Source organism: Girardinichthys multiradiatus, chromosome 5 (assembly GCF_021462225.1).
Source record: "Girardinichthys multiradiatus isolate DD_20200921_A chromosome 5, DD_fGirMul_XY1, whole genome shotgun sequence".
NCBI lineage: Eukaryota > Metazoa > Chordata > Actinopteri > Cyprinodontiformes > Goodeidae > Girardinichthys > Girardinichthys multiradiatus.
Window position 1 is genome coordinate 11529530 of NC_061798.1, and position 25790 is coordinate 11555319.

At 39.8% G+C, this 25790-nt stretch overlaps 2 protein-coding genes and 1 long non-coding RNA gene across 3 annotated transcripts; 2 read left to right on the forward strand and 1 right to left on the reverse strand.

Moving 5' to 3' along the window:
• Positions 1-140: 140 nt before the first annotated feature.
• LOC124868110 lies at positions 141-9764 on the forward strand. Its single transcript, XR_007038242.1, has 3 exons — positions 141-284; positions 8547-8643; positions 8944-9764. It is a non-coding gene; the product is annotated as an uncharacterized LOC124868110 (long non-coding RNA).
• A 1515-nt stretch (positions 9765-11279) lies between these two features.
• On the reverse strand, positions 11280-23782 carry utp6 (UTP6 small subunit processome component). The gene is made up of 19 exons (XM_047364933.1): positions 23520-23782; positions 20635-20719; positions 20496-20537; positions 20259-20351; positions 18736-18783; positions 18584-18647; positions 18371-18489; positions 18169-18246; positions 16851-16932; positions 16619-16700; positions 16315-16493; positions 16081-16160; positions 15893-15970; positions 14360-14539; positions 13144-13224; positions 12899-13008; positions 12702-12768; positions 12101-12173; positions 11280-11841 (listed from the first exon to the last, which is right to left on the reverse strand). Exons 1-19 carry the CDS (start codon positions 23609-23611, stop codon positions 11687-11689), a joined length of 1788 nt encoding a protein of 595 aa, XP_047220889.1. The 5' UTR covers positions 23612-23782; the 3' UTR covers positions 11280-11686.
• Positions 23783-24225: 443 nt separating this feature from the next.
• Positions 24226-25723, forward strand: rhbdd2 (rhomboid domain containing 2). Its single transcript, XM_047364934.1, has one exon. The coding sequence runs from the start codon at positions 24528-24530 to the stop codon at positions 25491-25493; it is 966 nt and encodes a 321-aa protein (XP_047220890.1). The 5' UTR covers positions 24226-24527; the 3' UTR covers positions 25494-25723.
• Positions 25724-25790: the final 67 nt, after the last annotated feature.

The following is a 25790-nucleotide window of genomic DNA, read 5'->3' on the forward strand; positions in this document are numbered from 1 at the left end:
TTGTCTATTTCCGTATGTGCAAAATATTTCATCTAAGCATTACTAGTAGCAGAACAGCGGTCTGTTATGTGGGTTTGCCGTAAAAGGTTTATGCCTAGAAAGGCTTTTATCGTGAACCGCTCAACCGGAAACGAGGCACACTAACGATGGGAGTCTTATTGTAGAATAGAAATGACAGACTTTGTGCCTAACGGGGACACCCCGGCTTCTCATGAACGGGGTAATTCACCGCAGCAGCACCAACAGGACGGGTGTTGATTACCATCCACATCTGAACCGTGTCGGTGAGTTTTACTTCAAAAAACAAAAAAACTTCCTCGTCCTCCTCTTACAGCCAGAGCACAGCTTGCTCTCTCTGCACCACACATTCCCAGCGTTCAGTACCTCATTCCCTGGATGACGGGACTCAGCGGAGATTCAGACCAGAGATGTTGACATTTTCTGAGCAGGATAAAAAGCCAGATGATGAGGATGGAATCAGGTTTTCTGATGACACGTGATGACGTCACCACGTGTCGAATGAAACCAGGATCAGCGGAAAGAGGCTGCATGTGCTGACAGGAAGGGAGCTGTTATTTGTGGACAAACTGTCCTGTAAACAATACTATATGTGGAAGCAATAATTAATATGTTAGTCGTTGTTTTTTGAAGTGATGCCATACCCAAAAATATACGCTGTATGTCAAACAGCAAGTTTGGCCAGGTGGAGCCAAGACTGTCCATCTGTACTTTGTTGTGACAAACCATTCATACCTCTTAAACTTTTTCACATTTCTTCACGTTACAACCACAAACTACAATGGATTTCAATTGCATTTTATGGGATAGACCAACACAAACTGGTGCATAACTTTAAAGTGAAAGGCAAATTATCTTTCCATAAAAATCTGAAAAATATGGCATGTATTTGTATTCAGCTCCTTTTACTCAGGCGCCCCTGAATAAAACCCAAGGAAGCCACCTGCCTCCAGTTGATAGAGTTAACCTGTGCATAATTTAATGTCAGTATAAATGCAGCTATTCTGTAGGCACGTCAGAGGTTTGTCAGAGAACATTAGTGAACAAGCAGCAAGTGTCATGAGGCCAAGGAACACACCAGGCAGGTCAGGGAGAAGGTTGTGGAATAGTTAAAAGCAGCTTTAGGCCATGAAGCCTTGTACTAAGCTTTGAGCAACTTACAGAGCCCTGTTCAACCTATCATCTGAAAGTGATAGATTGAAAAACTAAAACATGGATGTCCATCTGAACTGACAAGCCAGGCATGGAGAGCATCAATCAGAAAAGCAGCCAAGAGGTTTAGCTTTGGAGTACTTCCAGAAATCCACAGCTCAGGTAGTTGTGTGCACAATTCTGGCCTTAATGGAAGTGGCAAGAAGGAAGCACGTGTTGAAAGAGAGCCACGAGATGTCCTGTTTGCAGTTTGCCACAAGCCATGCTGCATGGGGAGACAACAACCGTGAAGGTACTCTGTTAAGATGAGATCAAAATTGAACATTGTGGTCTATATGCAAAACAATGTGTGACCATCTGTTCAATGGTGAAACATACTGGTGGTGGCATGCTGTGGGAATGCCTTTCTTAGCAGGAACAGGGAGAGCTGGTTGGAGTTGATGAGAAATGGGTAAGCTCTCATGGAAAAAACTGTTAGAGGCTGCAAAGGTCTCAAGACTGTGTCAGAGGTTTACCTTTCAGCAGAACAGTGACCCTAACCTACAGCTGGTAGCAACACTGAAATTTGTTTTTCACTTACTCTCTCCATCGTTGAGCTTTTTAGCAAAACAAAGAATTTAAAAAAAAACTACGTTTTCAAAGCTGATAGAGACACACCCTAAAAGACTAGTTGTAACTGCTGCCAGAGTTGGTTCTGCAAAGTATTGATGGAATGCACTATTTATTTTAACAACCATGTATCCTTGTTCTTCTACTTCACAATTAGTCACTACATTGTGTTGATCTATTGAATAAAATTCATTGAACTCTGGTGGTGGACAAAAACTTAAAATCTCATGGAACTAACTGTAAGAATGCATTATGACAATTCAATTCAGGCTATTTAAATAGAGCCAATTCACATCACTTGTCATCTCAAGGCACTTTACAAAGTCAATTTAGTAGAATCATTCAGATACAATCACCCTGTGGTACTCGACAATTAACCCTAGAGTTTAAAGATGATTTATCATTTACATGAACAAACCAGAATCGATCAGACAAATAAGATTTAAACCAGCCTAGCGCTGTTCCCCTGATCCCTACAGCATATTCCAGCCTTTCTAAGAGAAAATTGTGGTCGACTGTATCAAATGCAGCACTGAGATCTAACAGAACCAGTACAGACACAAGTCCATTATCTGAGGCCATAAGAATATCATTAGTGACTTTCACTAGTGATCATTACTGTGTAAATGCTCACACACTTAATTAGCAACTATTTTATCAAGAATTTTAGATAAAAATGGAAGACTGGATATAGGTCTGTAATTTTTTAAGTCATCTCGATCAAGCGAAGGTTTCTTAAGTAAAGGTTTAATTACAGCTAACTTAAAAGCCTGTGGTACATATCCATTTACTAAAGATAGATTAATCATATCTAAAATGGGGCTGGTAATCAGAGGGAACACTTCCTTAAATAATTTGGTTGGGATTGGGTCTAACATACAAGTTGAAGGTTTAGATGAAGCTAATATTTCTGATAACTCAGGAAGCTTCACAGGTTCAAAACAGTCCAAACACAAATCAGTTTCTAAAGTTACTTCCACTGTGGTCTCACTTACGGAGAATGAATTAATCATGTTCAGTCGGATACCAATGACTGCATTTTTAATAGAATCGATTTTATTTATAAAGAATCCCATAAAGTCTTTACGGCTGAGAGCTAAGGGAATGGATGCCTCAATAGAGCTATGACCCTGTGTAAGTTTTGCAACTCTATTAATATAATACCTAGGATTATTCTTATTCTCTTGTATTAATGATGAGAAATAAGCTCTTCTAGCTTGGCGAAGTGTCTTTTTATACAACAGTAGGGTATTTTTCCAGATTAAGTAAGAGTCCTTTAGGTGTGTAGAGCGCCATTTTCTCTCCAATTTTCTAACATTGTGCTTTAAAGTACGCAGCTCTGAATTAAACCATGGAGCCAGCCTCCTATGAATAATTACCTTCTTTTTCAAGGGGGCTGCATTGTCTAATGCATCACGCAGTGAATTCATTAGACAATGCAGCACTATGAACAAGAAAATCAATTTGTGAAAGGAAAGAGATTAAATTACTGTGTTTTTCTGTGATAAAGTGCAGCAACAGAAAATACTAGTTTTGATGTGCTTATGTGTTAGAATAGTTTAGAGATGTCTCAGTAATAAGAATGCAGATCAAATCGAGAGAGCCTGGCACATCAAGCAATACACAGAGTGCAATAGCGAAAACAGGAAGTGATGTAATACACCTATTAGAATAATAATGATATTTTCTTTGTAAACTCCTCAGGTAGGCCCTGAATGTAACATTGGCAGAAATCCCTGCAGCACTGTTGACTGGTTGTTTCCAAAAAAAAGGAAAATAAGTTTGACCACTTCATGTTAAAAACAATATAAAATGTAAAAGCCTGTCAGTCTTTTACATTTTATACAGCCTGCACAGCAGATGTTGTATTCCTCTGCATGTCATTACCAAAAATACAAAGAGTACAATATGCAATGCAACCGGTTACTGTAATGTGTTTTTTTTATGCAAAAGAAAAAAAACTATGCTCACACAGCAATAACTGAACTCATTTACCATTCAGTGTTGAATTTCTCTACTGACCCACTTTCCCTGAGTCAGTTAAAAGGGAAAAAAGTTTACTTTTGGGGCTATAAAAATCTGCATGACATTAATATAAGATTAGTCATTTAAATAATAATTACATCCTGTCTCAAGCAAACATAATTTTTAGGCTGTTTGACAAACAAAAAACAAGCTTAAGTAACTTAGCTTTAGGTTGACTGGTTTCATGTAAGTGTTTTCTATTTTTAGCTCAAACTAAAAGTAACCTCCACCTTTCATTGTAGCAGTTTAATCTCCTACTTAAAAACACCAAACCTTGAATTTTCCTGAAATTATTCAGTGGGAGAAAAAAATCTAATGATCAGCTATTTACGTTTAACAAACCACTCTCACACTTATTTCCACCCCTAATAATTCTTAAATAAATGTAACTGGAGCAAATTTTACAGCTAACTTGACTTTTTTTAAGATGAGCAGAGTCTCTAGGAACTTCTAACCAGTAATCCACAACTTTCTGTTTGCTTATGAAGTTATATAGAAGCCCATTTCATTTAGCCACTCTTCAAAATGGGAAAACGAGGATCATATTTAAGTAAATCAGACGTATGTTGATCCTGAAAATGTGTGAAATACAGTTAAAACTAGATATTACACTTTATGAAAGACACTGTCATTAAATCAGACTAAACTTTTAATTCTTCAGAGCCATTAGGATTAGCAAAACTATTTTTATTTGCTAAATGCCAGAATAATCCTCTTCAAATTCAAGAGTTTACATACATTTTCTTGGTGTTTTCTCGAATTACCTTTTTAATCTGTATGACTTGGCTGAAACATTTTAGGGTTTCCTTCTGCGAGCTTCCCACAACACATTACTGGAGTTTTGGCCTATTCCTCCTGCTGTAACGGACTCAGGTTTGTAGGCTGCCTTGCTCACACACACCTTTTCAGCTTTGCTTATAAAGTTTCCATTGGAACATATGTAACAATGGTCATTATGGCTAAAAAATTTAACTTCCGTTAATCAGACCAGAGGACGTGGTCTGATGAAAGGACAATGTCCCCGTGTGTATTTGCAAACTGTAATCTGGCTTTGATGTTGCTTTTAGAGTAAAGGCTTCTTCCTCATTGAGTGACCGATGTCAGTACAGGACTGATTTCTCTGTGGATAATTACATTCTCTTACCAGCTTCATCCAGCGTCACCACAGGTTATTTTGCTTTTGTTCTGTGGTTGATTAGCTCATTTTACACCGAAACACATTCATCTCTGAGACACAGAACACATCTCCTTCCTGAACAGTACAATGGGCTTGACATTTCCATGGATTTTATACTTGCACATAAGTGCTTGAACAAATAAAAGTGGCACATTTGAGCATCTGAAAACTGTATCCCAGGATGGCCAACTTGTGGAGGTCCACAACTCTCTTCCTGATATCTTGACTGATTTTGTTTGACTTACCCATGATGTCACACAAGGAACAAGTGAGTTTGAGGTGTTACTTTGAAATACACTCACAGGTGTACTTTCATTTAACTCGGATATTGTGAATTAACTAACCAGAAGCTTATAACGCAATGACATTATCTTTTGGGCTTTGCCATATTGATTAAAGGCTAACCTTTGTTCATGTAAACTTATGAATTTGAAGAAAGTAACAAAAAATCTCTAAAAGTTTCTCTCCTTATTCTGGCATTTAGAAAACATAAATAATTGTGGTAATCTTCGTTGTCGTAAAACAGGGAAAGTTTAGTCTCAGTAAATGTCAGAAAATAAGGAAAAATTGTTGTGTTTTTATACGCGTATGGTAATATATGGTGAACTGTAGCTACAAGAAAGACGCTTTATCCCTAAACATGCCCATATATACATTAGTGCCAATAATTGAATAGTTTAAAACAACTGGAAGTGTGAGATTTACAAGGCTAGATAAGGATCCAAGCTAATTTTGGCACAAGGCACATTGAAGAGCAGAATCGTAAGGGAGAAAACCAAAATCTCCAAAAGTCACTGTTAGAAAACTGCAAAGAAGAGTGGTATCAGCATCATTGGGTCTCCATAACAGGCATTAGGCAATATCAACACTCCTGCTACTATTTTTCACCATCAAAAACACTAACATATAGAGTTTACTAAACTCTACTGGGACTTAGTTGGAAGCGTGTGCTTTGGTCAAGGATGAACCTGAGCTTTTCGACAACAAACAGTATAATAGGGCCTGGCATTAAAATGAAGGAACCCTTGCCCACTGGTAAGTATGGTGGAGGGTCTGTGATACTGTGGGCCTGTTTCTTTTCTAAAGGCCCTGGGAACCCTGTTAAAGTTCATGCCATTATGGACTTCTTACACCAAGAGACAGCACAAAATCTGTTGGTACACAAAACTGAAAATGTTTAATTTGTGGGTTTTTTAGTAGGATATTGATCCAAACATTTGGCTAAATTAACATACATGTATGGTTCACCAACATCAGCTAAATCCATGGCCAGTATGTTCAAACTAGCTCCCTTACTTCCTCCACAGTCACACTCTTTATAGGTATGCCCCAAGGCTGTGTGCTCAGCCCTGTCCTTTACTTCATGTTTACCCATGACTGCAAGGCTACCACAATAGAAACATTTTGTTTAAAAATTCGGATTATACAACTGTTGTGTGCCCCATCAGCCACAATGAAGAGGGAGCCTATAGGGAAGAGGTTCGAAAGCTATCAGCATTGTACAGGGAGAACAACCTCATCCTGAATACCAAGAAGACAAAGGAGATTATCCTCAATTTCAGGAAAGGGCAACAATCCATCCAGAGCTGAGCATAGATGTTGAGCAAGTGTAGAGGGTCAGCAGCTTCAAATGTTCCACATCTCAGACAATCTCACCTGGTGCCTCAACACCAACAGCTGATAAAAAAGGGCCAGCACAGACTCTTTTTTCCTAGGAACTCTCCGACGGTGTGTGGTCTGCTCCAGGAGCTGCTCGCCAGATGTACATCTACCGATGTACAATATTACCTACAGGGGTTGGACAATGAAACTGAAACACCTGGTTTTAGACCACAATAATTTATTAGTATGGTGTAGGGCCTTGTAGGGCCTCCTTTTGTGGTGTCAATTCATCTTGGGAATGACATATACAAGTCCTGCACAGTGGTCAGAGGGATTTTAAGCCATTCTTCTAGCAGGATAGTGACCAGGTCACAACGTGATACTGGTGTAGGAAAACGTTTCCTGACTCGCTCCTCCAAAACACCCCAAAGTGGCTCAATAATATTTAGATCTGGTGACTGTGCAGGCCATGGGAGATGTTCAACTTCACTTTCATGTTCATCAAACCAATCTTTCACCAGTCTTGCTGTGTGTATTGGTGCATTGTCATCCTGATACATGACACCGCCTTCAGGATACAATGTTTGAACCATTGGATGCACATGGTCTTCAAGAATGGTTCAGTAGTCCTTGGCAGTGACACGCCCATCTAGTACAAGTATTGAGCCAAGGGAATGCCATGATATGGCAGCCCAAACCATCACTGATCCACCCCCATGCTTCACTCTGAGCATGCAACAGTCTGGGTGGTACGCTTCTTTGGGGCTTCTCCACACCGTAACTCTCCTGGATGTGGGGAAAACAGTAAAAGTGGACTCATCAGAGAACAATACATGTTTCACATTGTCCACAGCCCAAGATTTGCGCTCCTTGCACCATTGAAACGGACGTTTGGCATTGGCATGAGTGACCAAAGGTTTGGCTATAGCAGCCCGGCCGTGTATATTGACCCTGTGGAGCTCCCGACAGACAGTTCTGGTGGAAACAGGAGAGTTGAGGTGCACATTTATTTCTGCCGTGATTTGGGCAGCCGTGGTTTTATGTTTTTTGGATACAATCCGGGTTAGCCCCCTAACATCCCTTTCAGACAGCTTCCTCTTGTGTCCACAGTTAATCCTGTTGGATGTGGTTCGTCCTTCTTGGTGGTATGCTGACATTAACCTGGATACCGTGGCTCTTGATACATCACAAAGACTTGCTGTCTTGGTCACAGATGCGCCAGCAAGACGTGCACCAACAATTTGTCCTCTTTTGAACTCTGGTATGTCACCCATAATGTTGTGTGCATTTCAATATTTTGAGCAAAACTGTGCTCTTACCCTGCTAATTGAACCTTCACACTCTGCTCTTACTGGTGCAATGTGCAATCAATGAAGACTGGCTACCAGGCTGGTCCAATTTAGCCATGAAACCTCCCACACTAAAATGACAGGTGTTTCAGTTTCATTGTCCAACCCCTGTAGTGCTGCAGTGTGGTACTCTAATTGCAGAACAGTGGTGAAGAGGATCCTGCAGAGGGTTATCAAAACAGCACAGTGGATCATCAGATCCCCTTTGCCCAGGATTAAAGACATCTACTCAGCCCACCTGCTCTTTTAAGAGCATCCTAAAAGATCCTTTACACCCAGGACACGGTCACTTCTCCACCCTTCCATCGGGAAGAATGAGGGTACACAGAGAGCATACCAACCGGTTAGAAATAGCTTCTTCCCTCCGGCTGTGGACAGTCTGCTAAGGTCCTAAGGGATTGTAATGATGACTGGACACACAAATATGTTGACCTTTTAATATACACTATTGGTCAAAAGTTTTAGACACACTTTCTCATTTAATAGTTTTCTTTATTTGTATGGCTATTTACATTGTTCATAGAGTCCACTGAAGGCATCAGAACTGTGAATGAACACATATGGTATTGTGTAGCAAGCGAAAAATTACAAAAGAACTTTGTTTTATATTTTAGATTTCCCTTTGCTGTGATGACTGAAATATTAACCTTTGGCCATCTCTCAATGATCATCTGGGAAGTTCTTTCAAGACTCTTTGGAAAACTATTTCAGGTGACCACAAATAAATCTCTCTCTGCATGTTCCGACACTGTGAAATGTGACAAAAGAAGACGTGCTGCCATGTTGGCCAAGTATAGACAGCACAGGAGCCAGTTATCCCAATTATGGATAAGGTTTATTACCAGATGTTCCAACTAGTGTTAAGGGTCCTGTAGTAAATAAGCAGAAAATGAGACGTAAAAAAGGCTTAAATCATGTAAATTGGTTAATAACATAAGTCCAAAACTGGTTGCTGAAATCCTGTCCTCCTCAGCCCACACACTAGTGTGTTACCCTCTCCTCTCCCTGCAGAGCAGAGGTGCCAATGAGTAGCTGATGAGGCAGCAAGTCGGCTGCAGGTGGCACTCTCAATGGTCTCCCCCACTATGAAGGCGGTGGTGGATGCCGTGTGGGCGGTGTGGAGCATCGGCGCCTCCATCTATGACTACATCCACACCAACGCCATGGAGGAACGCATCCATGCCCTGGAGAACGTCATAACCATCCACCAGTGTGTGATCGGGCTGCTGTCCGCCGGCGTGCTGGTGCTCTTCACCTACATCCTCTTCAAGAAGCTCTGACCTAACTTGTCAAGAGAAGGGAGGCGGTTGGGAAGGGCTACATTCTGGGATTGTGGAGGGTACTTGTAGTTTTCCATGATGAAGGCCATGTCTGCACAACGTTTACTATGTTTAATGGAAGAGGACCGTGTAAAATAATGCCATTTACGCAGGAATTTGCTTTTTTTTTTTTGTTTCCTCATCATTGCATGATGTATTGGGGGCTGCAAAAAGCAATCGTTGTCTTTTCATTGGCCTGCTGTTTTTTTGGAGGTCTGACTAAACAAGATTTTATTTCCATTTTAATTTCATGATTAGGTTTAAAATGCTCCTCCAGCTTTACAGGGGAAGCAAACTCAAAATACTATCCTCAAATTTTGCCTTAATGGATTTCATATTATAAAAAAGCATTTAGACTTGTTACTTCTGGTTTCACAAGCTGAAGCTGTTGACTAACATACATCCTACACACGTCTCAGGTAATAAATGAACACCCTCCAGCATCTGAAGGAAATGTCTCCAAGGGGAATTTTCACTTAATGCTCCTGCTAACAAGATAATCATTACATCTAAGAGTGTGGTGGTCTTTTAATCCTAACTTTATTGACAAATTTAGTTTCAAAAAATCTATTAGTTCACCTAAATCCAGAGATATTTTTTGTTTAACCCATTTTTAAACTGGTCAGTTTGATCCTTGACATTCAAAATCCCATCTGTTGCCAGGAAGAAAGGCAGTTGCTCCGTCAGAGTAGAAGAAACCGTACAGTAGTGTCGTCCCCACGTCACACGTCTTACATGTCACAACCACAAACATCCATGCATTTTAACCGGAGTTTATGTGACAGACCGACACTAAGTAGTTAATTGTGCGCTGGACGCCTGGAAGGAAAGGGTTACACAGCTTTACGTTTTTCAAACCTACATTTCCTTATATTTAGCTACATCCATCTTACCTGTGCCAGCTGAAGAAAAGCATCCCCACAGCATGGTGCTGCCATGCCCGAGTCCTGCAGCCAAACCTGTGGACAACCAATAGTGGGTTCCTGCAAAAGTCCACTCACATTTTCTTATTTTTATTTTCATTTTTGTGACATTCTGGATATTTGAGCACATGCCATTCAGCTTGAACCTATTTAAATAGCAGTTGGGTCTGTAGGTTTTAGCAAATAATGAAACAATGCCAAAATTGGCTTGGGACCTTCAGTGTTTCAGTCTAATTTACTGCTTTTGTCACATCTGGACTAACCTGGGTCACAGTATTTCAAAATTTAAAATTGTGTAGAGATCAAAAATGTAGTGGAATGGCCCTTTTTTGATTTCTGAATGAGTATGCATTGGTCAGTAAGTCAAAAACAAAATGTAAAATGTTTAAATAATGTAATATACATCAATGTGAAAACTACTGCATTAAGCAGTATGAGACTTTTGTGTAGAAGAAAGGAAAAAAAATAGTCTGAAAAATTCAATATATTTTCATTCATAGTTAAATTTTTTTTCCATACTTATCTGGACCTGGTAGATGATAAAAGCAAATTCTATACTTTTCCTGATTCATAGAAACTTCTGCTTTGTGTTGGTCTAGTGCTCAAAATCCCAGTAAAATATATTGAGATTTATGGTTTTAAATGGACAAAATGTGTGAATACTTTAGTAAGACGTTCTGCATTGACTGTATCTATCTTATATCTGCTCTTAATGTTGGAGGAGAGACCACAGATTTTATCAACTGTTGTGATACAAATGTAAGGCATAATGTGTGTTATCTAGAATAGAAAGATCTATTTAAAGTGCTTTGTTTTCCATAAACATTGTATACCTCATAACCAAGACTGTAGGCGCTACTGCTGTTAAAGTAAGCCACTAATTTTAAGTGTCCTTGAAAACTGTAATTACACATAGAGGCTCATGGTCATTTTAATAGTTCATACATGGTGATTGGTACTTTTGGACAACTTCAAAACACATTTTTTTACCATGAAAGGTCACAATTTCTATGAAACTGGTAGTTTCATAGAAACTACCAGTAGTGAAGGCAAACACTGACTATGTGCTGGTGTTTCAGAGGGAACATACAACCAAAAAACACAGTCAGATGGAACATTGTTTTATTATGACAGCCTTAAAAGTCTGTATTGTCAAAAAGACAAATGGGAATTCAAAGAACCAAATGTTTGGTAAAACAGCTTCAGCTTCTTTAAGTGGAATAATATTCATGCAGTAAATTACAGACCCAAAGATCAAATCTAAGAATGGTTCCTAGAACATGACTAGAACCTAAAAAACAGGCTTGTAACATGTAACATGTAACATGTAACAACCACTTGAACCTAAAATGATATTGTGGTCCTGTTGAAAATTGCGCAAAAAGTCAGTTAAATTGGTTGTGGTTGAAATATCTTTTCAATTAATTCAGCTAAAGGCCAATAAAGTCCATATTCAGACATATCTGTGGAAGGTTTGCCAAATGCATAACCTTCCAGTCTTCCAGGGTCCCCTCACAAGTGTCCAGTCTGAAGCAGAGTGTATTTGGAAGTGAATCTCTCCACGCTCTCCCCCTCCAGGAACTTCATGGCTCTCCAGTGGATCTTTCCGCAGTTTTCCGGCTGCCCGAGCGGTCCCATCTCCTCCTGGATGTACTGCAGCCACAGGTCTTAGGAACGACAGTGAATGTTACATTTCATATACAATGGCGCTGTCCGAAATGCTCTCGACCTTGTTGTGTCGAATGCAATTCCCCTTGCTTTTTAAACAAGCCTAGGTGTTAGCAGAGTCTGCACAGATGTTCATACTGAAATAGTCTTCAGCTTTGTAGAGATAGAAAATTTACCCATCTGCCTCTGTTAATGTGAAGATGTAAATAAAAGTTTTTAACCAAGAGTACTTCTGCTAGTTTTTTCACTTGGACTCACCATCATCTGCGGTCCCAAACTCCTGCAGCACCCTCTCGTAATAGTCTCTCAGATTGTTTATCTTCTGGGTCTCCTGCAGAACAAATAAAGGTATTCACACCATTAGGATCAGAGCCAGCCCAAGCCATCAGCAAACTAAGCCACCGCTTCTTTCTTGTCAGTTCTTCTTCTCCTCTAAGAAGACAAAGCATAAACCAGCGCATTATCTATGAGCGCAACATAGTTGTTTACTTGAGCTAAAAATTGCTTGAACTGATATGTCCGTTTTTGTCAAAGCCTTTTTCACTCAGTTACAGCATCCACATCTTAAGAAAGCACAAACTGGGCGTGCTTAGGCGTGTCGCATTCGCTAACTGGAAAAGATATCCGATTTGTGAGCTCATGATCAGCTGATCAAGCAAAAATAGGTCTAATGCATGTCTGATAATAATGATAGTTACTTGTGTTTTCTATCAATTTCTTCTTCTGGAGAGTGATTTGAAGTTACGGATACAGACAATGAAAACTGAAACACATAATTAGAAGCATGAAATAAAGGTCTCAATGCAGCGAGCTCACTGCAGAGCGCTCACATGTGATTTACAGCAGTTTTTATACATACCTGCTCCTTCTCGATCTCAATCATTCTGGTGAAAAACCTCTTGGACAAAGGGCGATTTTCTTGTAAACTACAGATGAAAAGGAAAATGTTAGTTTACAGTCTTCTGTTTGTCTTTGAAACATAAAGAATGTTGAAGGATCATTGTCCTCCATTTCTTCTCTCCCTTTGGGGTTTTCTTCATTTGAGTGACACACTACCTTGCAAAGGTTTTCCTGGCTTTTTTATAGCCTCCGACCGAGTAAGACCAATCAAGATAGAGCTCTTTCATCTCCATGGCGACAGCCGTGACAGGGGACAGCAAACCTCTCTGAGAACAAAGATGTGAAATCTATGTAATCTCATACACAAAGAAGAGCTTTTCTGTTTAAAAAGAAAAAAAAAAACGTTTCACATGATGTACGTTCAGACATGGCTCTTTGCTTGAGGTGAGGGTTGGGGCTACCTTGAAGATTGCTTGTGTCTCTTCAGCGCTCTGGTTGGCCTTGCTCCACTGGAGCTGTACCTGCCACAGTGGTAGACTCTCCTGTACAAAGAAACTGAATATTACCATCACAAGTATAAAAAAGAATGCGAAAGATCATAGAGCAAGGGGTCTCCAACTCCAGTCCTGGAGAGCTGCTGTCCTGCAACTTTTAGAAGCGTCCCTGCTCGAACACACCTAAAGCAAATAGCTGAAGTACCTCCTCGCCATGTCATGAGGTTCTGTAGAAGCCTGGTAACAAACAATTCATTCGATTCAAGTGTGCTGGAGAAGGGATGTATCTAAAGGTTGCAGGACAGCAGCTCTCCAGGACTGGAGCTTGAGACCCCTGCCACAGAGGTCACATTAAGAGAATATTCAGGCATATTTGTTGACAGAGGTAGCATCTTCATGTATGGCACTAGATTGACCAAACAGTCCCTCATTAGATCAAATCCATATTTATACACTTAGTTACTGTGTGCTTTGATTATATCTGGAGGTTTAACCAAAATGAATCATTTGACAATCCTAAATGGCCAAGGTAAAAATAAGAGATCAACATTTGTTTCATCTGTAATAAACCCTCAAGTTTACCTTCAAATTTCTTTTTTTTAAATTTTATAATAAGGATAAATAGCAATTTTTTTCTCAATTTGAAGAATCTGAGGCCTAAATGCTAAGTAACATGGAAGTACTCAACATACCAGACGCCAACCTGGGAGGATTAAACCTTTCCTCCACACCTAAACAGAGAGGAAAGCCTTGCATAATAAGCAGTGTGTAATCCTCCTCAAGCAGCTACTTTAAAGAGCTACAGTGCTGGGAATTCCCACCACAACAAGCAGCTATTCTGCAGTCAGCCATCAAGGCGTGTGACCGAGTTAAAGCAAGTGTGTTAGGAGAAATGCACCAACAACTCATCGTCTTGCTAATGGTCAACCGGTCCTCTGTCAGAAAAACAGGCAGAGGCAGCAGTGAATGGTATGGAGCAGAGACTAATTGGGCCAGGGAGATGACCCACTTATACTGCTGTGACAGTGGGTGACGTGTGTGCCTCCGTGCATCTCTGTTCTCCAGGGAGAGCAATTAAACGGGTTACTGTCACAGCACGTGTGTGGCACAGAAATGATCAAACTGGATAACTATAAGAAACTAAGGACTAATTATTTGGATATGTGTGTGAGTGTGCGTATACCTTGGGATTAACATGTGTGAGAGCATTGTGGAACAGCCTGGCCATATCTCCACTCCCCAGCTGCATTAATGTTTGCAGACTCAAACTCCACACCGACACAGATTGGCTATAGCGCTGGGTGGCTGACAAGGCGACGGTGGCTGCCTCCTCTGCATCCCCCGACGACAGCAGGATCTCCAGCTGGTCACATAGAGAACATAAAGCTGGATTCTAAACGTGTTTTCAGGTTATTGCTACGTTTTTAATGGAATCCTTAAAAAAAAACCTTTTAGTTACATTGTTGGTCTCTGTGATCTGCTCCTAATAAATCTATAAACTATAAAGCTCTAGTCTCAACTACAAACCTTAAAATCAAAACAACAAGGCCTAAAAGGATGAAATCATCCTCCTTTAAATAGGGCGCTTAAAAGAAGCTAGTTTTACTTGGACAAAAAAAAAACTAAAGTTTTCTTTAAAAACACAGTTCACAGTCTTCATGCAAGTAAAAAATAAGTTGCAATGTTAAAACACTGAGGGTAACAACACCGTGCCTATTAAAAAGGTATTGGGAAAACAGATACACATTTTTAAATAGACAAAAAACGGAAAGTTATTGAACGCTTCGTGCAGGGGTTCCCCAAGGCTCCGTTCTCACCCCACTGTTATTCCTTCGGTACATCTGTGAAACCTGCAAGCTTTTCAAACCACTGCAACTCATTCCATGTGCTGATGACTCTAATGTGTTTGGTTGCGGAACAGATTAAAGGGAACCTTAAACATAATAATAATAATCACAAGAGTTTGTGTGACTATTAAAATATCCTGAAATTTTATTCAAACTAAATTTGGGATTTTTGGTAATTTGTTTTAAAAGAATAAACAGAAAATTTGTCAAGATATTTTTTTGCATTTAATACAATGATGATATAAATAGCATTGAAAAGTATAAAACAATTGAGACTGCATACTGTTTGCTTGGGCCTCAACCACAATTACTGCCCTAAAAACGTTTACCCATAATTAAGTGGTGCGACAGTGTTGCTAAACAGTACCCAATGACTCCAATGACTTATTCAATCATATTCTAAAACAGCGATGAAACATTAAATTATGCTCTAATGAAACCAATAATGTAAAACTAGTTGGAATATAAAAACTGATAACCATACCATCAGGTTTTAGGTTTAGCAAAGATCCAAAAACAAGAATTATCCAATAATGTATTTTCCTATCCTTGACTACAGCTTAACTGCATTGAAATAGAATAATTTATTATGATAATTTTTTATACTTATATAATTATATTTACAGAAAGACAGCAATAATATATGATGGCTAAAAATGCCAAATACAGGCAAGTTTTTCTTCACTCTGGCTACATCTTGTACTTTAGGAGCCGTGTGAGCACCATGTGATGCAGGTGTCAAAAGAAATGAGGTAGGATCTGTGTGGATCGACCCACACCCAATGGTTTGTTTTAAAAACATAATTTGTGAACTGTGCAGCTTTCAGTGTACACATCAGCATCCTTGACTAAATATTCAGGGATCTTACCCAGTTTTTGTAATAATTCTCCTTCAGCAGTGAGGAATCATGGGCACGCTGTAAAACCCCCAGCAGCCTCCTTTGCCTCTGTGACACAAATACATGACATAATTTACTCCTGAACCTCTTAAACATTTTACCCGCTGAAACTTCACAGTGCATAAGGGATAAAAGCGTAACAGATGTCATTTCCACACCTTTTCCTTAAGGTCCTGGACGTTGGTCTTCCTCTTTAGTCTTTCCAAGCAGAAAGCTACATAGCGAGTCCACATGGGCTCTTAAAGCACAGAAATAGCAGCAGCTTTTTATACAGACACATCCAACATATAGCGATGATGTTAATACAGAGTGCTCACACAATATTAAGAGAGAGAATCCAAACATGATTTTACAAATGTCATAATTAAAATCTGTGTTCTCTGAGGTCCTACCAGTGTTGAGGCTCTTGAGACCCTCCTCGTAGACCTGGCAGCAGCGCTCTTCTCTGCGGTTAATGTCCGAGGCCCGGCCTTTGGCAGTGAGGAGCTCCTCCCCTGCCCCGGGAGCCTCCAACTCCCTCTTAGCCATGAAATCCCACGTCAAGCTGTCCTCTGTGTAGTTTGTCTGTAAGCTGCAAACAGAGGAAGCAGATCAGGTGCGGCCAGAACATGGACTGCTGCTGAAGTTCAAGAATTCAGTCTCAGACAGATGCCGAACAACGAAAGAAACATTTTTGTAGTTATGCTTAATTTTTACTCTTGCAGGATGGAGTCCTGGAGTTCTTTGGTAAAGTCAAAGATGGCTGCTATCTTCAGGAGTGAGATGACAAATTCTGCTTCTGTGGGGCACAGCACCAACATTCTGGTTACATATAGCAAACAAATGCCTGCTAATGTTTATGTTTATGTTAAAATAGGTAATTTACAAAAACTAAAACTAGGAATTACACATTTACCAAACTTTTACAAAAGAATAAAACAAATCTCACCTTTGATTTTTTCCGTAGCATCTCTGTACACAACCTCAGCCAGTTTACCACTAAGGATCTCTGCAGAAAACTCATATTCACCCTGGAAGGTATCAACAGAAGGTCCTAAGACACAGCATACCGAGTCCCAGTCTCTGCCGTGCCTCGCAAAAATGGTTTAGTAACTTTTTGACATTAATCACATTACAACCACAAACATTGTGATTTTATGTGGTAGACCAACACAAAATGACGTCTGATTGTTAAATGGAAGGTAAAAGATAAATGGTTTTCTAAATGTTTCGTAGCATTAATCAGGGAAGCAGGCAAGAAGCCTAGGGAAACTGTGGAGGAGCTGCAGAGATTCAAAGCTCAGGGAAGATGGATGAAGCTAAGCACAGGACAATCCTGCATGAAAATCTGTTAGAGGCTGTAAAAGAATTCAGACTAAGGCTGAGGTTCACCTCTCAGGACGACAGTATCCCTTAACATACAGCCAGACCTGGACTGATTTAGATCAGAGCATTTTCATGTTTTAGAGGGTCCTAGTCCTAGTCAATGTCCCGACCTAAATCTAATTCAGAATCTATGGCAATACTTCAATTCAATTCAGTTTTATTTATTTAGCGCCAATTCCCAACACTCATCTCAAGGCACTTTACAAAGTCAATTCAATCGATTCATACAAATTTCAAGTCAGGTTCATGCATTCCAATTAATCCTAACTATCAAACAGTGCAGTCAGATTCAGGTTATTGTTAAAGTTGGATAAAAGTTTTTCTATCTAAGGACACTCAGCAGATTGCATCAAGTGAGTGACTTGTAGCATTCACTCCTCCTGGATGAGCATGTAGAGACAGTGAACAGTCGCTTGCATTGACTTTGCAGCAATCACTCATACTGAGCATGCATGTAGCGACAGTGGAGAGGAAAACTCCCTTTTACCTGGAAGAAACCTCCAGCAGAACCAGAATACTTAAAAACTATTGTTCCAATTTGACTGAGCTAGTTAACAAACGGGCAAAAAAAATCTCCAGATATGCAACACTCCAAAATACGCGCAGCTGTAATTACAGTGAAATGTGGTCCTAAAAACTATTAACCCAGGGGGCTGAAAGCAATACATGCCCCAAATTGTCAGATATTTCATCTATAGTTTCCTTTCTACGTAACAATCATGCACTACTTGAGTTGGCCTATCACATAAATCCCAATAAAAACACTGAAGTTTGTGGCTGAAAAGTGAGAAAAACTGAAAGGTTCACATACGTTTGCAAAGTACTGTGTGTCTTTGGGTTGGCTTGGGTCCAGCATTTTTTTTTTTTTTTTTTTTACTCACCAAATCCATATCAGCTTTCTCTAGCTCTTCTTTTTGCTTCCTCAGCTTCTCACAGTGCAGCAACTCCATACGGAAGTACTGATGCAAACAAGGGTGGAAAATTCAAATGAACACATGAAAGAAGTTGGACTCGTCCTTCTATTCACACACTTGGCCTTTTTCTTGAATTGAAGCTAAAATGTTTTCTGTTTACATGCTTTACCTCTTGGTAGACTTTCTTGCTGTTCGGGTGGAAACGCAGCGCTCGCAGGAACAAGTGTCGGGCACTCTCGGAAGAATTTCGATCCTCAAGCTCACTCTTGGCGGCCATGATCCACAATGCTAAAGTAAGACGTTTCATTTCACATGATTTTAATTCACATCTTGGATCATTAAATCATACTGGGACTATGCTTCGATGCTGCGTTTTCTGTACCTGGTTTGTCAGGGTGGATAGCTATCATAGCTGAGAACACCTTGCTGATCTGACCTTTGGTTGCCTGATGAGTGAAGTCCAACAGAAGTTAACAGCCGTATAAAAGACACAGCCTATGAGAGTATCAAAAACAAATAGTGATCTTTACATACCCATTTCTTGCAGAAAGCAACACATGAAAGCCATAGCTGCACATCATCCTGTTCATAAATAAGACAGCAGGATGTTGATAAAGGGGTACAAAAAGCAAATATATTATAGAACTTCAAGTGAATGCTATTTTGAAGACTTTCTGACTGTTAGTTTCACACAAGAAGATCATATATCTGTATTAACATTGGTACCAGCCGATGTTATTCGTTTTTAACATTTCGGTATCGGTCCCACAAGTAAAACTGGGCTGACATTAAAGCTGCAGTAGGGAGCTCTGAGAAAACCGTGGACTTAGCCAGAAAGTTTGAACAAGCAGACCTTATAGGTCCCTCCCCCTTGCTCTCTGCTGTGCTACAGCCCTCCCTCCACAGCGGAGCCTGCCGTGAACGTAGAAGCTAGTAATATGCAGCTCATATTGTTTTTAATACACCATTATGTAAACTAATCGGAAGCACACTAATTAACTACGCTTCTCAAGTGTATCACAAAATCCAGTTTTCATTTCAGCGCATATAGTCATAGCATCTGCACAGGTAAAACTGTAAAATAGTGTAAATGACAGACTGGTTGCTGAAAAAGCGGGACAGATATGTTCTATATCATTGCCTTTGTGCGTTAGCAATGTTTACTCTTAAAGAAAAGCATGCAATCATTATAATGTTGCATCAACAGTCCTGCAAGAAACCTGCTGCTAAGAATGTGGCATCTGAAAGCCAAATCTAAGAGATCACTGAAAACTTTCAGTTCCATTAAAGAAGCCTTCAGACTGTCCAAAGATTGACGACATTACCAGTTGGTGTTTGAGCGCATCTGCATGAATAGTGAAGCAAAGCCTTTAGCACAATGGCCTCCTTGTCAAGCAGAGCTGCAAAAAACTGCTTCTGTCCAAGAACAACATCAAGGACTGACAGAAATTCTGCAGGAGGCACAAGGATGAATAGCAGACGAATTGTTCTAGTTCTAGTTATTTCATCTGATGAATCCTCCTTCTGTTGGATACATCTGGACAATCATTTGTTCAGAGAAGAAAAGGTGAGAGCAACAGCAAATGCTTTAGCATTGCCAACAGTGACGCATCCTGATACAATCCATGAGCGGGAATAGTCAGAATGCTGCCATGAAGAAAATAAACGTGGATCAAGATGTCAACCAAAATCGACATGTTTCAACAATTCAGGAACAAGTTGTTGATGATCAGAGTATTTTCCAACATGATAAAAAAAGACGAAAAACTAACTCAAATTAAAACTTTGAAACTTTTGAACCTGTGACTGAGAACGTCCACAGAGTCTAACCCATGGAGAAAAAACAGGTGGATAGACAGAGGCAAACAAACTGGGATCAACTCCAAGCATAATAAAGGATTAACACTATAAAAATAGACTCTTCACATATGTTATGCTTAATAAAAGCCTTTGAAACTTATACCTTATTTCACCATTTATGATTGTACTGAATGCTGAAGTCTTGCATGCCTTCAGAAGACATAATTTAGCTTAAAAAAGGTTTGTGTGAACAGTACCTTCCACTTCTTCGTCGCTCTTCTGAAGATGCTATTTATTCTGTGGATGATGGGGAACTCGATCTCCTCTCGTTTGAACTGATAGTGTATGTGCTAAAAATGATGAACACAGAACGTAAGAAAAGGCTCTGCCATGTTGTTGCTTCTTTTGATCTGCTCATTAGAACCACAAGTTTACCAAAACTGAGACAATCTGAAATGACTCAAGTGTTTGTAGTGTCACCAGCAGCTACGTACCGCTCGTCTTTTCCTGATCAATTCCAACACATTGATTTCATACTGCAAAAACAAAAGGAAGACAGAAAGAAGAGGTCTAGCCCTCAGCTTTACCTTTAAAAACCTACGTGGAGCACATCTTATAAAGACCAGCCTCTACCTGAATGTATGCAATGAAGTCCTCCTTGTTCACGATCAGCCTGTGAAGCTTGTACTCAAGAGCCGTAGCCCTCTTGATTATAGATCTAAAACAGCAACAAGTAATAACAACGCATCAGTTTTGCACACAGTTCATATTAGAACTTTAGAAACACCTTCAAAATCAGCAAGCAGGTCTCTAATTTGGGGCTTTCGATGATGTTTTTTCAGCTGATCTTTTTAAGATTTTAAGAACTGAGACAACGTACAACTTCAACGACTTTTAAAACAGGACACAAGAGTGGATTTACACTCAAAAAATAAAACTGTGTGTCTGTTACCTTACTTAAGTCTAATCTATAGCTTCTACTTAATCAAATTATGTTTTGTGTTTGAAAATATTTAAAACATGTAGTTTTAGTGTAAAATACAACAATGTAAAATTTACTAGAATAACTTGTGTTAAAACAACTTAATTCTATTGGGTGAAGATTGCAAATCATTTCTGCTCACTCCTCCAAAACAGTAGGTGGCAGTAATGTGTAATGGATATTGCAGACTGATTTCTCAATTGCCACTTGAGCTTTTATGGCTACCTAATCAGAATCCAAGAATTCAGTCTTAAGAAATGTTCATAGGTGTTGTTCTTTAAACAAACATAATGCATGGACTGTTGGACACTGAAGTTTTAGCCTGAATGCTGTATCGTAGCACGGCGCTGCAGGTAACTGTCCGTCACGTGACTCGGGAAAGGAATTATGGGTAGAGTTCAAGTTTATTGTTAATCATTTGTGAGCTTGTTTAGCATTATTCTTTTAGTGTGTTAGTCTGTTGTTGTTTCCCATGTTTATATGTTCATAGTTTTGTTAGACTGTTGCGCAGAGGAACCATGAGTGAGGAAGGTAGTTGGCATGAAGACTTGTTGGGTTCAAAGTATAAAATAGTTGCCCCCTCGTGGAAATATCCTGTTAAACAGCAGAAGCCATATTTCTGTCAGCAGCCATTAACGAGTTCATGCTTGTGTGTGAGCGCTAGAAATTCAGCTAAATTAAATGATGCACTCAGTACCCGGCCTCCCGCCTGTAGACTGCTGGAGATAGGAACCAGCTCCCCCGTGACCCACTATGGAAGAAGCGTTATAGAAGATAAATGAATGAATGATCTGTACTAATTTTAAAAGTACTACATCTACCCTATAAAATAAAAGACTCTCATAATGATATCATATACGTTTAAACGACTTAAGGAAATTATGTTAACATATAATTTACACATCTAGTTTGATTAACCCTTGGTAATTATGTTACAGTAAGGATAATACATCATGTTCGCCCATCATAATTACATTTAAGTCAGTCAAGAAAATTGTTTCTGGCTGAAAGAACGCATTTAATTTACATGGAAATTCTTTCCATAATTGTATTGTGTTCTGTGAACAAGTTATTATTTTGAGTGTAAGGAGGATTTCTTTTCAAATCCACACAGAATTTAAATTGTACATACATGTCCAAAGTTCGAATTGTTTTAACAACCCCCCACTAATGTTTAAATAAACGTTTCTGAGCTAGTTTGGGGAACAACCCACTTTTATTCAGGAATCGGCACATTTCTTATCAGAACTGGTATTTAAACGGGTTGAAATCCTCCGCTTGAGTCCAAACATCTACTTATTGTCATTATGATCAAAGAGCTCAATCTCTGTCTCCTCTGACCATACAATATGTCTCCAGAAGCCATTGGACTTGTCCATGTGGAATAGAAAGTGTTGATTTTGGAGCAGGCATGTCTTTCTTGGTCAGTCCATGGTAACGTGAAACTGACTTCCCTATGGACATGGACGGTGAGACTGTTGTTCTACTGTTTAATGATAGGCTTGGGCCTTGGTGGTTCTTGGTTTTCTCCTGAATACTCTAATCAGTGTGTTTTCATTTGAAGGTGACAGTTTGGATCTGATGAAGCAAGGATACAGTTGGACGTTCAAATGGGACAACAATTCTGAACGCACAGCAAACCTGGTTTTTAAAAATGGGACAAAACAGGCTGATCCTATGCTTTTAGAATAGAAATGACTCTTATTTATGAAAATGTATGGACTATGCTTAAGAGTCGTTGTTCTAAACACCAGTTCTGCCAAGTAGAGCGATGGAATATCCCGCCTGAATTATGCTAAAAGCTTGTTAATGGATACAACCAGCATGTGGTTGATTGAAGGGGTGTTTATCCAAGTATTAGTGGGTGGACGATATGAACTTCACATTTTATCACAATATTTTCTGGTATTTATGGTGAAAAATTGTATTGATATTTATTGATGCTCTCATGGAACCAACAGTGGAGTAACGGTAAATATCCTAATTACGACAATACAGCCAGGTTTGGTGGTTTTCAACCATCATTAACTAGAATTCAGCGTTGTTACAATAAATCAAAGTTCTTATGATAACATTTTTCACGATAAATGCCCATCCCTAGAATGAATCTAAATCTTTGAGCCTATTTCCATAATTTTGAACTTGCAGAGGTATGGAAAATATCACACTTTCATTATTATTTCATAATTAAAATAACATAATAAAATTATTAAAACTGGTTTTGGTTTTATCAGCCCATCCAAAAAAGACCAATTTAATTTATTCCTTTTAAGATTGAAAGTAAATGACATCCATGTCCAGGATGGGCCTCAGTAGGATTCCCTGAAAACATCCTTCTGAAAGCCGACAAAAGCAACAAGCTAAGATCCTAACAGAACAACGTGCCCATAAAAAGAAATGTATCCATGAGTGTAAATTCGACACTTCCTCCTGAAACAATATTTATTGTTTATTTCTTAATAAATGCCTTTTCATACATCTTGATTCACAGCTCAGCTGGACAGACAGTTCCAGAGAATGGACGCCTTTGTCTTACTTGACTTCTTTCTTGGTGAACAGTCCCACTCTCTCCAGCTGCTCCAGCTCGGGGATCCGGTCCTCGATCCGCTGCTGAACGATCTCCGCCATGTCTCCACGGAAACCGGGACGGCAGCCTCAAACTGCTGATATCAAACTAAGCAAGCAGGAAAAACTTTAGCCCGACGCGTCCGAAGTCGATCACACTGAAGGCTTTTCATACACATGGGTGGAAGTTGTGATCGGCGGTGCTTCCGGTGTTACATCCGTAAATACGTCCGAGAAGAGACGTGAACAAGTGGAGTACAGAGTTCCGCTGTCGCAAAAAAAGAAAAATGTTATTGGACGTCAGTAATAATTAAACATGCGAAACGACCTGGAAAAAGGATGGTTCAAAAACCTCATAAAGCACAAAATTAGCAGGCTATTTATATTCTTGATGTATGTAAACGTCTTAGTGGAACAGTAACATTTCTAGGCACTGCACAGGTCCATGAATACATATGATTTAATGCATTCTATTGAATTTACCATTTAACTAGATAAAGAAATAAGAGCAAAACAATTGAATTATTATTATTATTATTGTATTGTATTATTGTTAATACATGCTAAATTAAAGTGCCATTTTTATGATGAACAGTACATATGTATATATGTCACGTTTCTGTTAGTTTCTTTGTTGTTTTTTAACCAACATTCTGTTTGAATGCTTTGCAGGTTAAAAATGAAGCGACATTTTATTGTGAAAGTTACTAAGGAACCTTTTCCTCCTCGTTTCAAACCAGCTCTGCGGGTTATGGGTTTCACCGAGAGGATCGACTGAGCAACAGGAAGGTGTTTTTTATACAAACAGAGCATTAATGCTGACTGTAAACCGTTTTTTTATCCACCAGATGCTGATTTAAACCCCGAGAGTTTAAACATTTTACTTTCTGTTCTGGAAGTGTAAAACCAAAGAACTACCGCGCCCATCAAACTCTGAAAAACTTCCACTTTTCTGGTTCCCAGCGCTATTTTTTCTAATATGCAAACTAAAAACTTTAATGAGATCTTCAGAGGGTTGAAGGATGTGGCTCCCGTTGTCACCAGTGGAACTCTCCTAGTGGTTCTGTCCTCCTGTGTTTGGTTTGGCGTCCAGACCTATCTCAGCCTGCCTCAGGACAGCCTCAGCATCGGAGCAACAGTTTTCCAAAGCGGCCATATCCACCGCCTCTTTCTGTACCCCTTTCACCACCGAACCCTCCCTCAGCTCCTCCTGAGCATCACTGCGCTGCTGTTTCTATGTGGCAGTGTAGAGAAAGGGTACGGCACGGTTCGCTTCCTGTTCCTCTTCCTCCTGCTTGCCTCCATTACAGGTGTGTTTTACAGTTTCTTGGATGTTCTGCAGGATGTCAGCATGCACACCGAGGGTCTGCTGCCAGTGATCCTGGCCTGTGTGGCCCTGACCACCCTACACACAAAGATGACCAAAGGTTTTCTCTGCGGGGTCAGTCTTCCTGCAGTGGCCCTCCCCTGGGTGCTCCTCATCATCTGCACCGCCCTGATCCCTCACAGTGTGCTTCTCTGCAATGTTATCGCCATACTAGTCGGCTGGGTGTATGGGAAAGGTTGGCTGTCTCCTGTAGACATGTCTGAGTCCAGGGCTGCCATTCTGGAGAAGATCCAGCCGTTTAAGTTGTTGAGGAGCATCAGTGGTGCCATGTTTGTCCCTGCATCCTCGCAGGAGAGGAGGAAGACCCTGCTTCCACAAATAAATCCCACTCCTGGATCATACCCAGTTCAAGCTTATGCAGTGTTGCCCAGCATTAGCTCTGCTGGCACCCCAGCCACAATGTATGAAGGCTGGCCACACTCGGCCAGCTTGATACCGCCTCACAGTCCTCATGGACACCCTTCAGCACACAGTATTGGACACAACCATGGACATTTGTCAGGCCAAAGTGTGGGACACACCTGTAACCACAGTCATAGTCATGGACCTAAACACTAGTTGTGTTTTTGTATTTGATGGCTTGAGGAGACTTCTTTGTCTTTCATTGTTTCATGTTGCAGCATCTAAAGTGAAGGACTTTGTAATATTTAAGCTTTTTATAAATGTGTTTCTGCGTAAAAATGGTTTTACTTTCTTCTGTAACTTTATACTGTCAGAAATAAATCCATATTTTAAAATGCTTCTAATTGTAAATATGATCAGATGGGTGATTAAAGTATCACACTATATTTACCAGCAGGCTGGTTACTGCTATGCCGAGGTTTTAATTGCAATTTCAAAACGAGTAAAATTGTC